This window comes from Xiphophorus couchianus, chromosome 5 (assembly GCF_001444195.1).
Source record: "Xiphophorus couchianus chromosome 5, X_couchianus-1.0, whole genome shotgun sequence".
NCBI lineage: Eukaryota > Metazoa > Chordata > Actinopteri > Cyprinodontiformes > Poeciliidae > Xiphophorus > Xiphophorus couchianus.
In genome coordinates this window covers 34,515,027-34,539,781 of record NC_040232.1, presented here as the reverse complement: position 1 = coordinate 34,539,781, position 24,755 = coordinate 34,515,027, and the positions used below count along the sequence as shown (strand labels likewise).

Here is a 24,755-nt window from a genome sequence, read left to right as displayed (position 1 = left end):
ACTTGTGGCGCATAGATACTGAAAGCTGCTTCTCCTCGTTTGGTTCTGGTTCTGGGGATGCAGAGCAGAACCAGAACCAGAAGACCTGAGAGGTCTGGAAGGTTCATACAACAACAGCAGATCTTTAATGTATTGTGTTGCTAAGCCGTTCGGTGATTTATAAACTAACAACAGTATTTTAAAGTCTATTCTTTGAGCTACAGGGAGCCAGTGGAGGGACTTTAAAACTGGTGTTATGTGCTCTATCTTCCTGGTTTTAGTGAGAACGCGAGCAGCAGCATTCTGGATCAGCTGCAGCTGTTTGATTGATTTGTTGGACAGACCTGTGAAGACGCTGTTGCAATAATCAATACGACTGAAGATGAACGCATGGATGAGTTTCTCTAGATCTGGCTGAGACATTAGTCCTTTAATCCTGGAAATGTTCTTCAGGTGATAGAAGGCCGACTTTGTAACTGTCTTTATGTGGCTCTGGAGGTTCAGGTCAGAGTCCATCACTACTCCCAGGTTTCGGGCCTGATCGCTGGTTTTTAGTTGTAATAACTGAAGCTGTGCATTGACTCTAGATCTATAACTCTAGATCGTTCCTCTTTAGGTCCAAAAATAATAACTTCAGTTTTGTTTCTGTTCAGCTGGAGAAAGTTTTGGCACATCCACACATTTATCTGTTCTAAGCATCTGTTCAGTGATTGGATGGGGTCAAAGGTCACCTGGTGACATCGTAATGTAGAGCTGTGTGTCATCTGCATAGTTATGGTAGCTGATCTTATTTCCTGTTATAACCTGAGCTAGTGGGAGCATATAAATATTGAATAAAAGGGGTCCTAGGATTGAACCTTGGGGTACCCCACATGTGACCTTTGACCTCTTTGATAAGAAGAAGTCAATTGAAACAAAGAAATCCCTGTTCTTTATGTGGGATTCAAACCAGTTAAGCACTGGACCGGAGAGTCCGACCCAACTCTCCAGTCGATTCAGTAATATATCGTGGTCAACAGTGTCAAAAGCTGCACTGAGGTCCAACAGAACCAGCACTGTGGTTCTGCCACAGTCCGTATTTATATGAATGTCATTGAACACTTTTACGAGGGCGGTCTCTGTGCTGTGGTGAGCACGAAAACCAGACTGGAAGGAGTCAAAGAGGTTGGTTATAGTTAGGAAGCTAGTTAATTGTTTACACACAGCTTTTTCAATAACTTTGCTGATGAATGGGAGGTCAGAGATCGGCCTGTAATTCTGCAGTAGTGATTTGTCCAGATTGTTCTTTTTTATAAGTGGTTTGATTACTGCTGTTTTCAAAGCCTGGGGGAAAACGCCTGACGAGAGCGATGAGTTTACTATTTGGATCAGATCAGCAGCAATAACAGGCAGGACTTTCTTAAAGAAATGTGAGGGTAAAACATCCAGGCAGCAGGAACTGGAGCTTAGTTGACTTATAATGTCCTGTAGGGTTTTATAATTAAGTAGTTGAAATTGTGTCATTTTCCTGTATTTGTTTTGTTTGGGCACAGCATTGGTACTGACTTTATAGTAGATGTACAGATTAATCCTCTGATTTTTTTAATTTTCTCTGAAAAGGAGCTGGAGAACTGGTTGCAGGCGGCAATACATTGGAATTCAGGCGGTAACATCACAGGAGGGTTTGTGATTCTGTCAACTGTTGCAAATAAAGCTCGAGCATTGTTAATGTTTTTGTTTATGACATCTGCAAAGAAAGCCTCTCTTGCACTACTAAATATTTAGCAGACGAGTATAAAAACTCCTTGATGCCCTTCTTTTACTTCTCTTTTTGCTATTGTCGAATTTAAAACATAAATAACTAGTACATCTTTTCACCATCCCAACCAGACCGGATTCTTGAACTTTTCGGTACCAATTGCTTTCTCTTCTTAATGAGAACAATGTCAATGTTTTGTGGGCAGAGCTGGAGATGGGCCTATGAGCAAGGCAGCCTAAAAAACTTGACTCAGAGGCTTCGGTTCTGTCAGGAGCAAACTATTGTGGGCAGAGGAAGAATACCCACAATGTTTTACCAAAGTCCTTTAATTTAAAAAAGAAGTTCTTACACACGCTAAAGGAAATGCAAAAAAAAAATCCATCCATTGTCTGTAACTGCTTGTCCTGCCATGGTTACAGGGTTTGGCACTTATTTCCTGCAGTTGCTAAGACGTTGAACAAACCCCAAAAGGATTGCCACTAAAAGGTCCATCACAGGGCAACCTAGAGACACAGGAGACAACCAACCAGGCACGCATATCTAACAGTCATGCTTTTAAACTGTGGGCGAAAACCTGGACATGCAGAAGGTCAGGATTTCACACCGAGGACCTTCTCGCTACCAACTGCACCATCGTTCAGCCGGCAAGAAGATTTTTCATTTGAAAAAATTCTCGCACGTTCCTGTCATCTAGCAAATGGAACTAATCTTGGTCATGGCGCCTGACAAGTAAAAGTTAGGCTAACATAATGTTCTCGGCTGTAGGCGATTACTTTAAAACACGCCACAGGTGTGAGCACTTAGAAGAGGCAGAGTTATGTGTTTTACAGCCACGTGGTATCATTTTATAGCACAGTCAAGTAACTATGCTGCCTTCAATTGTTGCAGAGATGCTGTAAACTTCAAATATGACTTGAAAAGAAATTTAACTTTGTGATTTAACACCTTGAAATTGGGCCTCTGCCTCTTTAAGAGAGTCATGCAATGTTTGAGAAATCCTTTAATCTCCCAGTGGAAACCATTCAGCTGATCAAAATGTCTGGGTGGACCTAGCCCCGCCTACGAGGACGAAGCTCCTCCTCGGAGCTGCAGTTTCCGAGCTTCTGCCTCACAGAGCAGCTCCTCCCCTGCTCAGCTCCTTCAGACTAGCCAGCAGAAATTAGTAAACACCTGGTGGAGCTGCGCATCTACAGTTCCATTATACGAACTTCTTCTCAGTTCAACGTTGATTAAAACGTCGTTAAAGGGTTAATGGAGGAGAGATGTTGTGATGACTTCCTGAAGGCGGAGTTTCAGTAGAGCAAGAGTTTTTAAAGCAGCACAGGCCCAATCTCAAGGTGTTAAATCAGGAAGTAAGATTTCTTTCAAGTCATATTTGATATATGCAGCATTTTGATAACAAATGAAGGTAACATAGTTACTTGGTTAGGCTATAAAATTGCACTATGTTCCTGGAAAACACATTATACCCCTTCAGATAACAAGAGAGGAATTCGAAACATGGTTTTAGCTCGAAAAAATGTTATTAAATAGTCACAAACTGATGATTGTCAATTTTACTCATAGATCAAATCTGTCTGTCAATACCAAGCTGAGAACTTAGGAAACATCAGGGCACAGATGAAGGTAGTCTATTAAGACAATCGTTTTTGGTTCCGGCCAATCTTCCATGAACAATAAATCATACAACAACAACAACAACAAAAAACACACATTCAGTGAGGTTCTTAAAAAACTCTCTCCTCTAACATATTGCTAATGTGTTAAATGGGAAATTTGCTTCCCCACTTTGAAACATTCCTAAACGTACGCTGCATTTTCAACAGACCGACGCGAGCAAAACCCAGAGGCAGAGCCGGCTGCACGATACGAGCGTGGATCTGTCCCGCCGCAAATCGTTTCCTGCGTCTAATCTTCACAGCTCAGAGGTCACGTCGTTTACAGGAAGGATCGCAGTGAAATCTGCTTTGATCCCGCGGCCTGAGTGTCACAGAAGGTTTTCCGGGCCACGAGGGCTTACGAGCGGATCACCGTTTAATAGTTTACTTCGAGGTTTTCCAGAGGATTTTCATCAATCCAAACCGAAAGATTAGTGAGACTTACAGGCACTTGGAGAATGCCAAGCTCTGTACACTGTCGCATTGTTTTGCAATAAGCAGATGAGAACAAAGCCTATCATAGACATCTAAATATCCCCCCATTTCCCCACCACATTATTTTTTTAGCAGCAGTAAACAGTACCCAGTATTTCCTTTGTCTATTTTCTTCTTTCTCCTGTTTTGCCACCAAATAGAGGCTGTAATTTCAGGGAAATCCTGCTGGCAAATATTTTCCATAGGAGGGATTTGACAGAGCTGACTGCACCTGCAGCCGGTTCAAAAGAAGTCAAACTTATATTGATCGCTTAAACTGGCGATCTTTTCTTTCATGTGAGTCAAAGGATAGCACAGGATTCGTTTTTGCAAACCAACTAAATTTCCGTTCTTCTGGATGTGAGATCTCAAAAGGATTTCTTTACACAGAATCATGGGAAGTGGGACGTTTCACCGCCACAATGAAACCCAGCAATACAGTAATTTTAGGTAAGTCGGATCAGTTCAACCTTTTGTTGTTTGACAACCGCCGTTAATATTTCATTTTTGTTGATTCTTTCAAGTTTTACTTTTCAAATTGTACATTACATATTAATCAGCATTTGCTTGCAGATACATGAGATTATAGGCAGTTGGCGAATTTCCATTCCTAATCCCATTGACAGGTTGATGTATATTATGTTTAATAATAATAAGAAAAAAACATCTTCAGACTCCTGCACAAAGAAAGAACTCCTCATAAAGGACAAAATAAAACAATTGTTTGCAATGTGTAGTCTATAATGGTTGAACAATTTTGACTTTAAGTTGATGAGTTAGATGAATAGAGTTGGCAAAACGGCGCTAAAAATTGAGTTGTAAACAATTATGCTAGGCTAGAAAGGCTAATTGTGTGACTAGAAAAATTAGCCTGTGTCCCAGGTCACTGTAGCAAACAAATCTACTAAGCAGATTTATGTTGAGGTAAAACAAACACATAGATTTTTTGTAATTTTTTTTTAAATAAATGCTTTGCCCCACTGTTTGTTGTAAGACTTCAGTGCATCTGGATGAGGTTACAGTTTCAGAGTGCCACCCTGCTATAGTTTGTGCCCCTGTCTGGCCTCCTAGATGTCCCCGAGTTCAAACCGCTGGAGTTTCTTCACATTTCGTTACATCACAGCCACAAACTGCAATTCATTTTATTGTAATGTTTCAGGACGCACTAATACATTGTGTCTCTAAATCTGGAGTGGAAGCTAAATCGTTCAAATGAAAATGTACAAAGTATGGCGTTACATTCAGCCCCTCTGAGTCAATAGAACCACCTTTGACAGCAATTACTGCTGTCAGTCGTTCAGAATATGTCTCTAGTTACTAGAGACCGAAGGTTTTGTCCATTCCTCTTTGTGAACCAGCAGAAGTTCAGTCAGGTTGGGCTTTTAGTTTGATTCGGACGTTTGCTCAGATGATACCATTGTAATTCATGGATTCGCTTTGATAAAAAAAAACAAAAAACATTCATCTCTGATTGGATCATTGACCAGTTCTGATCAGCTCCTCTATCCCTGTGAGCACAATACAGCCACCACCATGTTTCAGAATGGAAGCGATGGACAGGGTGATGCACCGTGATACTTTTACACCTGGTAGTGTTTGGGATGTAGGTAAGAAATTAGAGTTTTATGCTCATCCGACCTTCTTTCGCACCTTCTTACACTAATTTACTGCAGCAAACGTCTAATGACTTCCTTTCACCGTGTTCCTCTTTCTTTCCAGTGATATAGTGAGATTAAAATACACACAGGTTATATTAATCCGCTAACTAGGGTGGTTATACTGAGTTTCATTCATGGAGTATCAGAGTAAAAAGAAATGTGAAAAGATTCACAACAAACTCAACAGTTTCTCCGATTCATCGATTTAGAGTGACATATTGAAAATGTGAAATAGTCATTTTTCAAGGCACTGCGTGTGAAAAGTGAATTTCGGTTTTGCCATCTGCAGTGAGGGACGGGGGATTAGAGACGCATAAGCAGGACAGGCAGTCCTCAATGAAACAATGTTTGGTCTTAGAGAGTCCGATAAGACGGTGAGGTTGTGTCTGTCCCGCAGCAGGAAAAATTCCTGCCTCAGCTTCCCACATTCATTGTTTTATTTGACTTTAATCTACGTTATTTTCACCTGTTTTGGCAATAGCAAATCATTGTAATCCTTACTAATGAGGCTACGCCTCATTAATCTGAGCTACAATAAAAACCACATCAGGACTATGAGGCGCGTCTTTGTTTTTTTCTTTCACTTCTTCTTTTAATCTTTTGTGAAAGGCAACCTTGTTCCCATGAGTACGGATTTCCGTACTATGCCGGCATTTTAATCCGGATACATCTGCGACATGAAGCGTGTATAAATATTTATCTTTTCATTGAGTGGCAGAATTTAAAAAAAGCTTTGCGGGCGCAGAGGCATTTTTCCCTCTGAGGGCTTTCCAGTTTAGTTAGCAAATCCGACTCAGACTGGTGGGAGGTCCGGCGCTGCCGACTGCACGACTTCTTCAGTTGAGTGGCCTTTCTGCCTCCGCGACTCGGAGCTCGTTCAGCACAAGGGCCCCGTGTTTTCACTCCCTCAAACAGAAGGACGTCAGAAGAGCCTTCTCTCTGAGTCTGTGACGGACAGACGGTTGGTTGGTGATGGTTTGGTGGAGTGGTTGAGGGCGAATAGGTAAATGCTAGCATGTTTTATACGATAATCCCTCGTAAATCCCCCACTTGGCTCATGACCAGAAATGTCATGTCCCGCGCAACTGGTTCTGGCAAGTGTCCAAGTGTGGAGAAATTCTGGGGACAGCAGCAAAAGAGTGGGGTTTTTTTCCCCTTTAATTTCATGTGGACTGCACTGAAGAGAGAGGGAAAGTTTCTTAAAGTGTTAGTTTTTATTATTTTCTGCCACCGCAAATAAATGTGGGGATAGCCCCTTAACCACCACGCTGTTCATAAAATGCTTTTTTATTTTCCCCCTTGTCTTTAATAGATTAACTTTAATTCCCTCTGTGTTTCCTAAACACTCATTTTACCCAAATCTGCTCCAGCCTCCTCCTAAAATCTGCCTGTGATTTTTATGTCTCTTGGTCTCGTGTCCAACGGGAGAGCAGATGGAAAAAGCTGACTCAGTTATGTGTTCTGGCCCGAGTTGTCCTGCGGTCCTTTCTGCATGGTTGTTGGGTGTTCTTGTTTTGGGTACTCCGGGTACCACATTCCCAAAAAACGTTTCGTTAGGGGCAGAATTGGTCTCTCCAAATTGCCTTTAGCTATCAATGTGTGTGTGGGTGTGTGTGTGGGTGTGTGTGTGTGTCCAATGGACGTCTATCCTGCGTTGGACCCGTGACCCGTCCAGGATATGCCTGCCTGTGGCTAAGCAGCTGCTGTAGAAACCGTGAAAGGACGAGAGAGGTTAGACCAGGGGTGACCAAAGTGTGGTGCGGGGACCATTTGTGGCTCTTGAAATGATTTTGATCTGCCCCCAAGTCACAAGTTAAGAACAGTACAAATTTTGTCAACAGATATAGAGAATGGCTGATTGTGATGAAGAGATGGTTGGGAGTTTGGAAATTGTCTGTTTTTCTTTTAACAAGGCCTCAGTCTGAAGCCTTGTTTATGTTTTGGATCATTAAGGACTTGTATATTTAATTTTTTTTTAAATGTATTATTTATTTAACAGTTAAAACAGCAACAAGAAAATAATCATGCATGTGAAAACAGAATCTTGGTTTTGCCATCTGCAGTGAAGGACCTGGGTGTTTACAGACATTATTCATTCATTTAATGATTTTTGTGGCTTGCCACTAAATTTGCCACTTTTGGCCCCACAAGCAAAAAAGTCTGGATGCCACTGGTGTAGACAATGAACGCATGCTATGCAGATGGATAAGTGTACACTTTCTACTCAACAAATATATGTTGCTGCATATTCTTGCGTCTTTTGCTTTTTTATAAATTACATATTTTATTCAGAAATTCAGATTAAGTTAAATGACATTTAACATTTGTACTATTTTATTCTTTAAAGGAATTAGCTAAAGAAAATAATGCGACGACTTAAAAGCGATTAGTAACCGCTTTTGCCTTAAAGGGACAGTATTGAGTGTTTTCCAGCCACGTAGTTTCATTTAATAGCAGAATCAAGCAACTATCTACACTTCAGTTATTATAAAAATGCTACATACAGTACAGACCAAAAGTTTGGACACACTTTCTCATTGAATTCAATATATATCAGCTGCAGTTTCCGACACTGAAGCTGGGAAACTGCAGCTCAGAGGAGGAGCTTTGACACTGAGGGCGGAGCAAAGGCCCACCCAGGCAATTTGCAGAGCTGAATGGTTGCCAAGGGAGATTAAAGGATTTCTCGAACATGCGTCAAAGAATCGAGGCAACACTCCAGGTACCTTTTTGAGAAAGACCAGTCGTGATAAAGACTAAAACAGGGACCCACAAATGTGTAAAAATTTCAGCTGCATAAATTTGATTATTATAGAACAGATCTCACATTTAGTTATTAGTTATTATCTTTCACAACATCACCAGTGACATTCTCACAATGTCAGGGCCTTCAGAGGAGAAACAGACCAGAATGTTCACCTTAAAAAAATGTCTTTATGTTGAAATAATTCATGGATTTGTTGGTGATGTAACTGATAACAGCAAATACTTTTATTCGGTCGCTTTCTGCTCTGCTATTATTATTTCTTGTAGTATATTTTAACCATGCAAAGTCAAAGAAAGTGTGTTGTCCTTAATTTTACTAAAAACAATTAGCTGGTTAAAACGATCAACATCTCTTCTGATAAACAGAAACTGGGACTCCTTTTCACAACGACTTTATAACTTTTTTTTTTAAGACAAAGAAAATCGTCTTAAAAAGTAAATGCTTTCTGCTCACTTGATGCCTGAGTCTTGCTGCCCCAAAACAGCTTTGAAAAAAAAAAAGAAGAAAAGAAAAGAAACGGACTGGGGAGCAACGCAGTTCAAAGAAGCTGCTGTCAAGAGGAAGTGACAGCGTCACGGCGCCAGCGATGCCATTCAAGATCCGAGTCGGTTCTGACCCATTTACCCCTCCATCTTTCCGGTTCTTTGTCTCTCCTTCTCTCCCTCTGTCTCTTTGTATATGTGTATTTTTACACCGAGGCCTCTTCTGGAGGTTCGGAGACAGCAGTGGACTTTTTGCTTTTTGTTTTTGCTCTTATGAAGGCTGTTCATGCGTCTATGTTGGACTAACCGGACTTTTTAATTGGTGTTGGCGGAGTTTGGTCCAACTCAAGCTCGCATTCATCAAATTACTCTTTTCTTCTGAATCCGAGATGATCTCCTCACTTCCATTCTTGGCCAGCAGTTTCTGTCTGTTCCTTTTGCGTCTACTTTTGTTAAAACTTGGACAACACTCAAAGCGAATTGCTCCGAATGCCTAAGTGAGAGTGCGTGAGGTCAGGGAGGATGTGCGCGCATGCCAACGAGAAGCAGACAAAAGGGGAAATAAATGTGTGTGTGTGTGTGTGTGTGTGTGAGCTGGAGAGCTTGAGGCTGGGTTTTATGGAGTATTAGATCAGGAAAAGAAAAAGAAAATAAAAAAGCCCAAAATCTTTTATATTTTCCCCACACCCTGACCCAATGAACCACTTCTGATATATATATTTTTTTGTTTCTCACTCACTCTCAGTTTAAACACAATGTCGGAGGGAGTTTGTTTAATTGAATAACACGTTGCAGGAAAAGACTTCATCTGTTTCAGTTCTTTCTCTCTAAATGAACTGGGATTTACTTTGGTTTTGTTAGGATCCCGACGTTGTTTATGATTCTGTGTCTCTTTCTTTGTTCAGATCAGTCTCATTTCTGTTTCACATTATCTCAGTCCGTAGTTCGTGATTCTAGTTTATTTCTTCTTATTATTATTATTTATTTTCTAGTGCCAGTTCATCTCTCTTTCTCTCTTCTCACACCTGCAACCAGTTAGCCAATCAGCCCATGTCCATTGTTCCACAGTCGCTCTCCCAATACTTAAATTCTTAAACACTCCTCTCACTCTTTGCTGATTCCTCTCGTTAAATCCTGTTATTTTCTCCGTTTCTTCCCCCGTGCTCCCTGCTGGCTTTTTTCTTGGATTTATGGTTTTTGTTCTGCTCTGGCTCCCTGAGCTCCCTGTGTTTTTTGTAAGCTTATCCATCATTTTTCCATCAAAGAACCTTCGCTTATTCTACGTCTCTGCCTTTCTGCGTTTGGGTTCGTGATCAAAACACACATCAGATTTGACAGGTTTGTCATTAACGCAGTGTGTGAACGGAGCCTGAGTACGATCTAGCAAGATCAAAGTGTGATCTAGTAAACTCAGGATAATGTCCCATTACAATGACAAAAGGCCATTCATTGAACAGTTTGGTTTGATGTTCCACTCATCTGATCGTCTCATCTCTTCAGGGGGAAATATTTGTTATTCATAAGTCTGAATTTCGCTGCATGTTTCTGATCTCTGGTTTTTAAGCTTTTACTTGTTCATAGTCTTTCTGTCCGTTTCTAATTTTTCTCTTGGGGCTTTAAAAGTTATAAGTAGAGCGCTGGAAACATTTTATGCAAATTTATCAAATGTTTATAGTTTGACAAATCGTGTTCAGCCTTCCTGTTATCTACAAAAAGTCTCGCTCTCTCACAGCCTGATTGAACTGCAGACCAAAGAGTTTTATCGTCAGCAGAATCTGTTAGAATTAGTTCATTCACTGGTCCAATTTCTTTCTTTTCGGACTGTGTGATCACAAATATGCTGAAAACCATCGAGTTCCGTTTGATTTTATGTCTCCAGTTACTCTAAACGCCATACATGTAAACTTTTTGGTTCCTTACTAAAAGTCTCTGCAACCTTTCGCCGTGTGATGGGTCATGGGAGCAGCGAATCTGAGCACAGTTATTATGTCCAGCATGAACAATCATCAATGCCCTTCATTTCACAGCAAGTCAACATCCGACATGGCCGCTAATTTGCTTGACACACACTCCTGCTTCCTCTCCCTCACGCTCCGAAGGCTCGTGCGTCTGTGGTTTTTCCAAACCTGTTTCTAATTGTGTGACTTGGACTCTCCAGAAAACTTGTGTCGAAATGGTTTGTTAGGTCATGAATCATGTCATAAATATCACTGCAGGACATCAACTTCCCCAAGCTGTTGGTTTTGTTGGATTGTGGTGGTTTGTCCCATTTCTAAAAGAAAGAAGGGTCATATAGATTTTATGTTATGTATGACAATGTTTAATGTGAATATTGCTTATGATAGAGTTCCTCCATTTTTTTTTTCTCTTTCTATCTTCATTGACATTTTTTGGAGGGACGGGGGCTCAAACATCCTGTATTTTATTACTTTATTTTATTATTATTGCATATTATTACGTTATTTGGCCCAGAAAGACCCATAAATGTTGAAATCTCATTTAAAAAGGCTTCGTGGCCAAGATGAGAGCAGCTAAAGACATAAAATACAAACAATGTCACAAACGTTTGGGCAAAGATTAACAAAAAGAAAAGAAGAAGCAATGACTTGCTGAAGTGATTATCAAATTACTCACAAATATAAACAGTTAACTTACAATGATAGGACGGACGGACGGATGGAAGGAAGGAAAGAAGGAAGGAAGGAGAGAAGCTGCATGGATAAACGGGTTAAACGTCTAGATATAAAGTCTGAAAATTCAAGCATCTTTCCAAATCCTTTCATTTTCCATATTCCCAATGACATTCTAACTGTTTTCCAAACTGGGACCAGTGGGGAGACTCTGCATTTTGACCAAGCTGCGCAGCTGCAGAAACTCGAAGAATTCCTCATATTTTACGCGGCTACCGTTACGCAAAGCGCGCTCACGCGTCCAGAGCCTCGAGGCCGCGCGGCGTTATATTCCGTGACTGGAGCGCGTCTCGCGTTCATTCACCCACAGCCGCGCGTGGAGCTCGCTGCCATCTCCTGTCGGGGGCTGGACATATTTACCAACTGTTCCAGTTTGGCCGCTGAAGGTTGAGTTGGTTTTGAGCAGAAGAGGTTCCGCATGTTCGTGGTTCCGTCGAGGGAACCAAACGCTGTAGGTGGAATAAAGTGTGCGAATTTGGACCGGATCCCGCTGTGAACAGAACTGGATTTCTGGATGTGTGTAAAAAACATATAATAACATATATATACGTTTTGATAAACGTCATTTGTTCACCTGTGAATCTGATGCAAAGAACTGCTGGAGATCATCTGGCTCCGTTTTTTTTTTTTTTTTTTGAGTTTCCCCATTAAGATGTTTTTCTGCTAGTGGGTTTTTATTGGGAATCTCTCTTGGAAAAGTTGTGATTTTGTCACTTAAAGTGACTTACATCAGAAGCACCAGACCGCACTCTTCATTTAGTTTCTCTTATGGTCTAAAACCTGACTTGAACGTTGAGCTGGGGTCACCTCGCCTAAGGTTTTGGGGGCAGCTTCTCCTTCCAAGGGATGGTTGAAAGCTGCGAGGATCAGGGAGCAGCAGCCCGGCTCCTGCACCGGAGTTTCGCCCCGTCGTGCTCATGCAGCGGACCTGAGCGGAGATGAGAGCCGCGGTCTTCCACCTCCTGACCGGCTACTTTTGCTTATTGCGCGCCGCTGCCGAGGTGAGCCTCGAAAACAACGACTTCGCCGATTTACCTTCAGATTTGAGACGCCCTACGTTGTCATAGTTTCACGTTGCAGCTTAATTAGACGCGTGCAGGATTATCACAAATTGTGCTTTTGTTGCTTTGCAAAAGAGCAAACCAGCCTGCTTGAAGGCTTTTTTTTAATTTTTTTATTTAGGATGCATGATGTTTACACGATTAATATTTTTGCACCACTTACATATTTGATCCTGGATTAATGTGATAATTGTGTGTCTGCACAGGAGTCTCCTCTCCCTCAGGAGCTGCTGGAGCGGCTGTCCCGCAGCGAGATCCGCAGCATCAGCGACCTCCAGCGGCTGCTAGAAATGGACACCGTGGGTAAAGCACTTTTTTTTTGTTTTGTTTTGTTTTAATATAGCATCTCGCCCTCCTCCAAATCACCAGTTGTTCTTGTAAATTTATTACTAAAAGCTAATACAGCGGAAGACATGGTTTAAATTACTCTTGTTACAAATGAACTACAGTTTTTTCGAGGTAACGAAAACACAATGGAAACGGCTGAATTAGCAGTAAACCAACTTAGTTTATTATTATTATTATTATTATTATTATTATTATTATTTTTTTTTTTTTTAGCTAGTCCTCCGACACAACAGGTGAGTTTAAACCAATTGAGTTACAGTTTTAATTTAAAATATGAGATGAGGTAACTCATGTACAACGACAAAACAGTAGATTAAAGAAATAACGCTTAAAATGTTTTCCAAACCATTAAATTGTGACATGGGCTCTTTTATAGGGGGGGGGGGGGGGGGGGGTCAGTGGGTGCCCAAGCACCATATACAAGCAACAACCTATTTGTATATCAATGTTGCCTTAAAACATGAGATTTCTAATGTTTTTATTCTCACACAGTCAATGGGGAGTTGGCCGATGGCAACATTCATGCAAGAGCTGGTTTGAAAGGAATTTTCAATAACATAGTTTCATTTTGCATGTAAAAACTGGAAATAAAGTGGAAAAAGTAGGAATAAATGGAGTCTCTAAGCATGTAAACCATGTAATAAGAATATAGATAAATATTAATAAATCCTTTTTCTCTGACTTCCCTCTAGGGGTCCCGCAAGGCTCTGGTCTTGGATGGGTCTCAGTTACCAGAAATGGCATAATAATTCAAAACAAAAATGCTTGCCGTAATATAATTATTTTGTGAATCAGGGAAAAAAACCACAATTATTTCTGCTGCTGTTTTAATATTGAAACATACAGTAGTTATTGTTACTGCAGAGGCCAATAACAATAACTATGTTATTATTATTGGACTTCTTTTTATGAAGTCCAATTAGTTATTGGTTATCAGTTCAAATTCAAAAATATGTTATTGATTCCAAGGTTAAATTAACTCATATGAATTCACAATTCTTCAAAGAGTTATAGTAGATGGTTATGGGCAGGGGCAGGAAAGATCTCCTGTAGCAGTCTGTTTCACAACGAATTTGAAGGAGCCTCTGACTGAAGAAACTCTGTTTTTTCTAAAGACAATTGGCAGGGACCGGTCGCCCACAATTTTTTTGATTTTACGTAAAATCCCTTTTCTGCATCTCATTAGTTATTCAATATTTTGATATGCAAACTTTTAAAAGAAACATAGAATGTTTGTTATTTTGTCCTCCTTGTCTTTAAGAATTACAGTGGGAGGTTAGGATGCAGATTTTAGCTGGTTAAGTTACGCTAAAAAAGTGCAGCTGCCTTTTCTTCAGCCAGCTGACCAGCAGTGCTCAGCAACGGTTGGGGGAGGGCCAGTGCTGGCTTACTCTGTGCTTCTTGCTGTCTGAGAAAAACGTCGTCTTTTGCCTCATCAAGAGGTCTTTGAAATGTAGGAATGTAATGACTCAGCATTTTAGTGATTTTTGAGACGCTAACTTTGGTTTATCTCGAAATTCTGCTGATAGACAGGTTACATATTTGGTTCTTGTCTATAAAAATGTACATAAACGACATTGACAGAAACCCTTGGAAAAACACCTCTGCTTCTTTTGGCTAGTTATAAAACGTCAGCCACCGGGAGCCGGTGTGTGCCGTTCTTTGCCCTGCCTTGACCTCCGTTTGCTCCTTGAAAGACTGAAGCACTATTTTCATGTGGTTCATGGCAGAATATGAAGATAGTGAATCATCTCATTACTGGGATGCCTTTCCAGATGCTGCTGGAAGCAAAACCTTCTCCTGTTCTTTATAAAACCAGTTTAAATCATCTTTGTTCCTTGTCCACTTGTTAGCTAAATGTTTGACCTGGAAGTGGAAACAATGAGCACAAAACCACATTTGGATGAATTAGTGAAGAAAAACAAAAACACACACACAACCCCCCCCCCCCCCCCCTCCCCCCGACTTCTGCAGCACGTCAAAAAAATGTCCTGCATCTTAAATCGTTTCATTTCTCGTGAGACGTTCACTGCTTTTTTTTTCTTCTTCTTGTCTTTCGGTGAAGATCGGTGCCACCATTAATCCTGGCATCATTGAGATGCAAATTCAGAGTGTGACAGCTCCCCAGGCTCAGTGGGGGTCAAGTGGCTCACTTCATTATGCTGTTGTCATGCTGCCCATTATTAGTTTGAGAGGAGGGCTCGCTGCAAGGCTGCTGTGTTGCTATGTATAATTCATGCTGGAATTCCAGCGTGTCAGGCCACAAGAGGAGCGAGACGGAGAGAGGGAGACGGTCAGGGGGCGGACTCTGTCGGGTCAGCCAGCACACTGTGTGAGTATCTGCACAAACAAAAAAAATATGTGCACCATCACAGAAACAAGTGAGAGACGGAGTCATTAGAGATCTCAGCTGCAAATTCTTGGTCAGGGTGAGCTGTACAAACAGCTTTTTTGGATGTTCTGTATGTGGAAATTATGAGTCGTTTGCAAATTTGTATAATACGATTTTTCTGAACATGGTTTTCTTTGTATAGAATCATATTTCTCCAACAGATGGGATTGTTTAGTTTTTTATTTTATATGTTTTTCTTTTACCCCTTCAGGGGGTCTTTTTGTGGGCTCTAGTGTCCCTTATTTTTTTGGAAGTAGGCTGACAGGAAAGGGGGAAGGAGAGGGGTGAAGACATGCGGCAAATGTCGCCGGGTCCGGGAGTCGAATCCGCGACGGCCGCGTCGAGGACCCAAGGCCTCCAAACATGGGTCGCGCTAACTGCTACGCCACCACGGCACGCCCAGATGGGATTGTTTTTGATGGAATCAGAGTCGCCTATCTCTAATGTTGTAAGGGGTAAATTAACGTAACGTAATGTAAGGGGTGTCCCGCAAAGTTCAGTTGTCGGACCGGTCATCTTTACAGTTTTTCTTATTGATTTGGTAGCTGTCTGGACAAAGGTGTGCAGGTGACTCACACATTTATCATTCGTCTTTGAGTCTCTCATCAACTGCCGGATTCCCTCTATAGAGGCTTAGATGTAGATCTGGTACTTCAGTGAAAAAATAAGCAAAAAAAGAAAGAAAAAAAAAGTTTCAATGCAGCAAATGTTGGATTTTTTTTAAAGGATGAACAAAGTAGGAAACAAAACTAGTTAGAAGCACTTCATAAAAACTGAAAATCCTGACAAAACTGGGGTTTGGTTAATATTTAAAAGAAAAGAGTAAATAACTATTGAAGATCCAGGCAATTAGCTGATTCCATAGGTTTGAAGACTGCTTCTCATTCTGTACCTGAGAATCAGTTGAATTTTCAAATTTAATTAATAGATTCGACACAGAAAAAATATCAGGCACTCAAATGGTACGGCAGTATTCTAGTCTATAAGTGAAGGATCCATGAATTCATTTTTCTTCAATCTCATCGTGAAGATATGACAGAGATGGAGACAGAGCTGAACTTTGATATTCACTGGAGGTGAATGGAATAACCTCAGTAGAAACCATGAAACCAAACTTGGACTTTCCAAGTTTCTTGGGATTAAAGGACAACTTTGGTTTGACCTAATCTTAAATAGATTGTTACTTCAACAGGCGAATAGTCTTCTATGCCTCAACAGAAAGCTATAACTGGGCTTCATCAACAATAAAATGAAAATAATTGCTCATTTCCTGATCATATCGCTCCCCAATGGAGCTTGTGTGTGTGTGGGGAAAAAAACTGGGAACTAAAGCAGAACCCTGAGGGACACCAAAATGTGCTATATGTTCCACCTGCTGCCTACTTTTTAATTCGTCTTCCAAGAATGATGTGGACCAGCTTTATAAATTTATGTAACACCAATTCACAACAAATTTAAATTTCAAAGCACGTTAGAAGAAAAACAAGCATTTTTCATTTCTTATTATACAAAAATACACAATAAATCCCATTCATACCAATACAATCCAGTCAAACAGATTGAAATCAGTGTCTCGCAGTCCAATGTAGTGCTAAATGTGTCAAATGTATTATTCAGTCGCTGTCACACACACAAAAAACACAAGTTTCAAACTGTATCCAAAAGCCTTGAACTCATCGTGTACTAAATTGTTTCTGATGGCCAAAATAGGATCAATATTTCAGTTCACAACAACTAACCATCTGTGCTAAAAAAACCAAAAAGCAAACAAGAGGTTTGCTGTGCTTTAAACTCTTACTGACTCAGCAAAACATTTCTTCAGCTGATGACCTCTGGGTGACCATAAGCAGCTCCCGGTGGCTTTCAAACTCAATTTAAGAAATTCTTCACACGCTCACGAACAGGTTTGTTTTTCTCAGATGAAATTCACATGGAGAAGACCTGTTGACATGTACAAAACACCGTAACTGAGTTAGAATAACCGCGTTAGACTCTGGTCAGGAGGACGTTCCTCTGAATGAGAAATCAAATTCATCCTGCTTTGTTTTTCCACATTTCTGTTCATCATTCACCAAAACGTATCTTAAGAGGTTCCGATAAAACGACAAAAAAATGACAGAATTCAAGGTGGAGATTAATTTTTTAAATTTGTTCTTTGATGATTTTCTTTGAAGCTTATAAGCCCAATATATTTAATAACGAATGTATACATCGTTAAAGGTTCGGTATTATGTAAAATTGACTTTTTTCAGCTTTACATTAAGTTATAATGTTATTCCCTCATTGAAAACGTACCTGGGCTGTTGCTTTGATTCTTTTATGAGGGCTCAAGAAATCTTTTAATCTCCCATGACAACCATTCAGGTGGGTGGACAGCGCAAAATGGCGCTATCCACCCAGCGCAAACCAGCTGGGTGGACTTAGCTCCGGCTTCGAGGCATAGCTCCTCCTCCGAGCTGCGGTTTCCAAGCTTCTGAGCCTTCGCCTCGCAGAGCAGCCCTCACTCCGCTCCTTCAGACTAGCCAGCAGCAATTAGCAAACACCTAGGTGGACCTAGCGTCGCCTTTGAGGCACAGCACCGAGGAGGAGTGATGTTGTGACTTCCTGAGGGCGGAGCTTCAGAAAGAGCAGGAGTTTCTTAAAGAGACAGTGGCCTCAATTTCAAGACGTTAAATTTTGAAGTCAAATTTCATTTAAATCATATTTGATATGTATCATTTTTAGCAATGTAATATGGCTATGCGGCTGTAAAACTCAAAATACTTCTCCTTTAAAAATTCAATTTGAGACACGTTTAGACTGGAGAAAATCTAAGTTTTTCAAAGGTCATCGAAATGACGTGATGAGTGTGAGAAGTTGTTTTACCCTGCTCCCAGCAGTACAATGTGTCCTATTTTGTCTCCGTCCAGAGAACGAGGTGATCGAGGAGACCAAACACAGCCACCACAAGGACTTCTCTCACCTCTCCCCCACTGACAAGAAACCACACTTACACACAAGACAGAGGAGAAGCACCGGTGAGGCCCGCTGAGTTGCAAAACGATTCTGTTTCAAATCAATTTTTAGTTGTTTGTACAGCAAATGTAGCAGGATTATGCAGCCTAGCCCTTCAACAGCAGCTTGCTGAAAGCGTTTGAGGTCACTTTCCCCCCCCCCGCAGTGGTGGAGGAAGCCGTGCCGGCCGTGTGCAAAGTGCGCACAACAATTTATGAAATCCCGAGGAGTCAGGTGGATCCCACTTCGGCCAACTTCATCATCTGGCCTCCCTGCGTGGAAGTGAAGCGCTGCACCGGCTGCTGCAACACGAACAACATGAGGTGCCAGGCGGCGCGTAAACAGCTCCGTACTGTCAAGGTAAAATGGAAAATCCCACCTCACTGTGTCCATTACTCTGTCAGTTCTGCTCTGATTCAGTTCTTTGTGAACATTCAGTTGATTTGGGTACCAGATAACAATAATGATAAAAAATCCAGATATACAATTAATAGCACATATAACATTAATCTCGTTAGTGGGAATCGACTTTAATTTGCTTCTCTCTTCCCTCTAAGAAAATTCCCACTCTTTATGAAACCAGTTCCAAATCAAATCAATTCAAATTGCAAATGAAACTGGTTTAAATTATATTGAATGGTTCTAAAAATAAAAAATAGTGCAAGATTGTGATTCTAATTGATTTTTCCAAGGTTTAATCTTTGTGTTTAAACCTTGAATCACTGGAATTATTTCCCCCTTTTTTTTTTTTGTTAAGATTAAAGATTGCTACACTTAATTAGCAAAGTACATAATTCAAAGTAATTGAAGTCTGTGTCGTCTTTGCATCCAAACACCATCTTCCTCTAACACAACATGGCTTTCTCATGACACCAGCAAACAGAAACTGTCGCTGAATAAGCCTTCATGTTCTTTGTAAACACTGATCACTTCTTGACTGATATGTACAAAAGGATTCTGTCATTTGTCCATGAGTGGCACACACTCAAGACTTATACGCACACACCCCCGCACACACACTCAAGACTTATACGCACACACCCCCGCACACACACTCAAGACTTATACGCACACACCCCCGCACACACACTCAAGACTTATACGCACACACCCCCGCACACACACTCAAGACTTATACGCACACACCCCCGCACACACACTCAAGACTTATACGCACACACCCCCGCACACGCTCACACACTCAAGACTTATACGCACACGCACAAAACCAATGAAAACATAAACACACGGCAGGCGTTTATACTTTGGATAAACACAGAATCTGCCAAAAGTAATTCCTGCCACCAGCTGAACCACTGTGGGCGTTTGTGTGTGTGTGTGTTTGTTTGTAATACCTTGTGTGGACCGTTTTCCTGACACATACTACGTTGTGGGGACCCACTGCTCGCTGTTAACCTAAACCCTAAAACGCTGTTTTAGGGTTTAGGTTAAATTTAGGTCTAAGGTGTGCATTGAGTTTTGGTTAGGGTTATACTGTAGTAATGGTTAGTGTTATAGTAATGGTAAGGTTTAGGCTGTAGAAATGAATGGAAGTCAATGGAAAGTCCCCACAAAGATAGCCATGCAAACGTGGGCATGTGTATGTGTGTGTGATTATGAGTGTGTCTACTGATGCTTGAGATTCAGCCAGTGAGTTTGTTTATGAAAATGTTAGCTTTCAGAACAAAGGCGTCTGAAATGTGCTACACAAATAAACTTGATTGATTGATTGGTTGATTGGTTGAACATTAATGGGAATGAAATCCATGTTTCTGATCTTTACCAACTGACCGAAGTTGATTTAAGGAGAATTTTTTTTTGAAATATTTGATAGGAAAAAACGAAAGCTGGAAGGGGATTTTGAGTGCTTAAGAGTTGCCAGAGAAAAAGAAGAGAAGGAGAATTTTACTTTCGAAGCTTTGGAAACCCAATCTCAGATGAAAGGAGTCGTTCTTTGTCCGCTCACAGAGGAAATCAAAAATAAAGTCGCTCGTATGTGCCGAGGGTCAGCATTCAGAGGGTAAACGGTCACAACTGCCTCCCTGCTCCATATGGCAGGACTCAGCGTTGGTGTGGCTTTATAAATTTATTTCCAGCCTGATGAGAATCAACAAGTCTTTTCTGATTAACCATTTTTGTTTTAGCAGAGGTCTATTGGCAGATACTTTTTGAAATTTAATCTCCATCAGATCTTTAATCAAATCCTTTTATTTTATTTAACAGGTGTATAAAAAATGTAATATACAGATAAAAACACAAAACAGATTAAAAACAAAAAGCTTGAGATAAGTACAATCATGTAAAATGCACCACGTTTAAGACCCTGCCAGCATTTTTTCGGCCTGAGGCAGAAAGCCGTGCAGCCTTTGAAGCTGCTGCACCGTTTGCCTTATAGCATCTTTCTATAAAGTTCACAGTGAGGGTGTGAAGAGTTCCTGACAAAGTTCAGACAATTCTGATAAGATGCAGTGTTTCTAACTGCATGTCGCTCTAATGTACAGTATAAAAGAGCAGCTACTCACACAAAGTTAGCATCCTGCTAAAAGAAAACCATTAAACAACTCTACCTACAGCAGAGACTCTCAAACTTGTAGCAAAGGATAGTTTTACTACAAAAAAACCTGTATTGTTATTTTCCTTACTGGGTTCTCTTGGTCAATCTGTATGACATTTAGCAACATCGTGGCTGAAAGCCAGAAACGTTCCAACTCCAGACATAAACTGTGCTACTGAAGATAAACTTCATAAATACTAAACAAGCACCAGCCTGCCACTGTAAACTTTCAGCTGCAATTAATTTCTTTTTTTCTCCAATCCCAGCAAAGATTTTCTTTTTAATATCTAAACCTTGAGGGCGTTTTAATTCCCGTCCTTGATTTCGTCTTTGTTACCGTTCATGCATATAAAAAAATTAAAAAATTAACTTCAAAAGAGCAAGAAGACCACATTATTGACCTCTAATCTGCTGTAGAGGTTTGAAATTAGCCAACGCTACAAGTGTGATAATGTTCTGTCTTTGTTGGTGCTGAAGACTTTCCCCCATAAAAATAAAAAATAAGCAAAATAGAAAGAAGGGAAGAAAATTAGATTCTTCCAGATTATGTGTCTCATGCTAAATTGACACAAAATAGCGACAGTTTTGACAAATGCGTAAAAGAATAAATAAATAAATAAAAGTTACATTCTGCAGCTTTACGCGAAGTGATCAGAGTAACTTTGCTCATTCTGTTTTTACGTGACCCCAAAAGTGTTAATTGCTATAAATCATCCAAAGCATCGACGCAAACAACTCAGTGTAAAAATGGATCCACTGCAGGCCTCAGCTCAGACTCAACTGATGAAGCAACTTTGCGTTTTACAGTCTTATGATGAACGAATGAAGTAGTTCACTTTTACAGGTTTTCAACTTTGCCTCTGAATCCTGCAGCTTCCAACTTTGTCTTATCCAGGCTCAAGGTTAAAAAAAAAATAAAATAAAAATCCCTGAGAATAAACTCAGAGTCTTTTGGGTTTTTTTCTAAGGCCAGCCTCTGCAGAACAGCAGGGCTTACCTTTCAGCGGCGTCTCACCCTTGTTTCTCACCTGGGCTAACCCCGCTCTGTCCCTCCTCCAAGCCTCGGCGGCTTGGCTCTTTGTGAATTTGTTCAGACTTGAAGCGGAGACGCTGTTGCAATCAGACCTAAAGCTCCAACCAATTTGGGAATGTGAGCGCGAAGCACTCACGCTTTATGTAACTGCTTTAGGACTAGATTACTGCGCACACACGAAGACCAGCTCCTGCCGCACTAAGTGTGTGTGTGTGTGTGTGTCTGTGCGTGTATCTGTGTGTTGACACTGAAATCAAGCCTCTTGTCCTTATGAATGCAATTCATTCATCCAAACAAGAGGAGCCACACCCATCTGTTTACATAGGGTTGGAGGTGTTACATAAGATCAGGAAATTAAGGAGGAACCTCAAGCTGATGTGTTTTTAGTTTAAGTTGAAGTAATTATATTTTGATACAGAAGAAAGCATTCACATGCAGATGGATCGACTTTAAACGATGCAGTCTAGATATGCCGTGCAGCACCTGTTATGGTTTTCCTTTTGTTGGTGTAAAACGGATCTGTTCATAATACCGATGGCCGCAGGTATCACATTTGGACAAGCATGTTTCCTCAAACTTGCTGCATTTCTCCATATATTTGGAAGTTTATGCAAGTTTATGTCTTATTGAACATTGAGCGCAGGGCTTTTCATGGACATTTAAATACTCTATATTTAAAGTGGCGCTATCATGTGTTTTCCAGGCACATATGACTTCAAATAAATTTTACTTTCTGATTTAATGCCTTGAAATTGGGCCTCTGTGTTTTTAAAAACTCCTGCTGTTTCTGAAACTCCGCCTTCAGGACGTCATCACAACGTGGCTCCTCTATTAAGCCTTTAAAAACGTTTTTTTTACCAGCGTTTTCCTGAGAAATAGCTCCTATAATGAGCTCAGCAGATGTGCTGTTCCACCAAGTCGATGCTAATTGCTGCTAGCTATTCTGAAGGAGCCAGGTGAAATGATGTTGTTTTTATTGGTTTATCTTCACCTGCTTCTTTGTCATCTGCATTTTAATCAATCTGAAATGTGCTTTTTGCATAGCACATTTCAGAAACAAAGCAGTTCAAAGTGCTTTACATCATAAAATCATTAACATATTATGCTGTCACCAAATTTGGAAGCCAGTAACAGATGTGGCATCTTGTTAAGCGCTCCCTTTACAGTCATCAATGTTGGGTTTTTGGTCTTGACTTAGAGGAAATCGGTGTTTCCGCTATTTTGCAGTCGTCTGGAAGTTTGTTTCAGATCTGAGCAGCATAGAAGCTGAATGCTGCTTCTCTGTGTTTGGTTTCAGGTGGCAAAGGTGGAGTACGTGCGGCGGCGGCCCAAACTGAGGGAGGTGGAGGTGACACTGGAGGACCACTTAGAGTGCACATGCAACACCAAACGGCACACCGACCAAAACGAGGACAGAGATAATGGTGAGCAAACCACTGAATGCTACCTGTTGCTAATGGCTCAAACTAATTTATCAGCACTTCTCCTGAAATGTGCTGCTTGACTAAAACTGAAACACATCGAATACATCCCCCACCTTTACATAATAGTCATTTTTAAATCACATATGGGTTTTTATTGTTGTTAGTGTGTTACGTTTTATTTTAACTAAGCACATTTAAGCACATTTATTTTCGTTTTTTCAGTTTGCACAATTTTGTGGTTAATGAAAACGTAATTCTTCTACTTCTGCATGAGTTTGTCCATCCTCATATTCATAAAGTCTCTTCTTTTATCAGGTATCAGGTGAACAGAGACAGGCAGATGCTGCGGTGGATGGGACAGAAAATCCACCTCTGACTTCCTCGCCGCCCGCTGCGGAAGGGACGCATTTTTCTCGATCTTTTGTGGGATTCGTGCGACTCATTTGGACCTGAAGTGTACACTTAAGAGTTTGCTGCCAAATAGCAAATTCTGAAAATCTCCCAAGCCCAGAGACATACCTCGGACAGACAGAACGTTTCTCAACTCAGAGGACGAACGTTTGGATGTGTGATACGTTTCATCACTACATCAAAAGAACCAGAGGCTCTGCTTCTTCACCTGAACAGTAACAGCTCAGCGCTAAAGATCGCCATCTGGTTGAACTCTTTTCTTTTTCTCAAACAGTGACTGGCTTGAGGTTTTCTACTCCAACGTTTGTTCTTCCTCTGGTAAAACATTCAATGTATATCCCCTGATTTTTATAATCATGGTTTTTTTTTAATGCTGTGTTTTTTTTCTACTTCTGGTACTTTTTATTCATCAAAAATGGAAGCAGGATTTTACTGAATCAAATAAAAATATTTATATAAAACACAAGTTAGTGTTGTTATATAAAATCAGACTCGTAGGGCTTGCTTTTAGAGTACATGCATGAAAATGTTGAGAAAATTGCGTTAAAAAAATAAATATATATATTCTGGACCCCCTGAAAATTGACCCTGTAGGGCCCTTTTGCAGTCTGGGCCACCCTACAGCCTTTTGTTATCGGGAAAATATGGAAAGTGATTAGTGTTTGCTGTAGAACAACATGTAGGAAGTTGAGCAAAGAGACAAGAACTACAAACTGTTGCATCAATTATACTCCAACTATTGAAGTTGGAATTTAAATGTCTCAGTTGTGACAGGAGTTGTAGGCCGACAAAAACAATACAAAAAAAATTCCCATTTTCAACATATTATATTTTGGCTGAATAAAGAGTGTTGTCCCACCTGATTGTCCGGTAGAGTGGGTTCGATTGGGGATAAAAATTGTAACATTTGTTCCTTTTTCAGCTGTTGCATTTCTCTTTTATACTGCACTGTGTCAAACCAGCCAAACTCTTTGACCAACCTGTACCCCTCCTCGCCTGTGGTGGCGCTGCACCGAGGACCACTGAAGAAAACAACACAAAAACCTCTGAAGAAGACATTGAGCATGACTTCCTCCTTTGGAAACAAAAATG

The 24,755-nt window shown here is 40.6% G+C and overlaps 1 protein-coding gene across 1 annotated transcript; it reads left to right on the top strand.

The window, feature by feature from the left end:
- Positions 1-11,734: 11,734 nt before the first annotated feature.
- Positions 11,735-24,113, top strand: LOC114145269 (platelet-derived growth factor subunit A-like). Its single transcript, XM_028018747.1, has 6 exons — positions 11,735-12,447; positions 12,714-12,810; positions 18,157-18,264; positions 18,408-18,601; positions 23,126-23,252; positions 23,568-24,113. The coding sequence occupies exons 1-6, from the start codon at positions 12,385-12,387 to the stop codon at positions 23,576-23,578; spliced, it is 600 nt and encodes a 199-aa protein (XP_027874548.1). The 5' UTR covers positions 11,735-12,384; the 3' UTR covers positions 23,579-24,113.
- Positions 24,114-24,755: the final 642 nt, after the last annotated feature.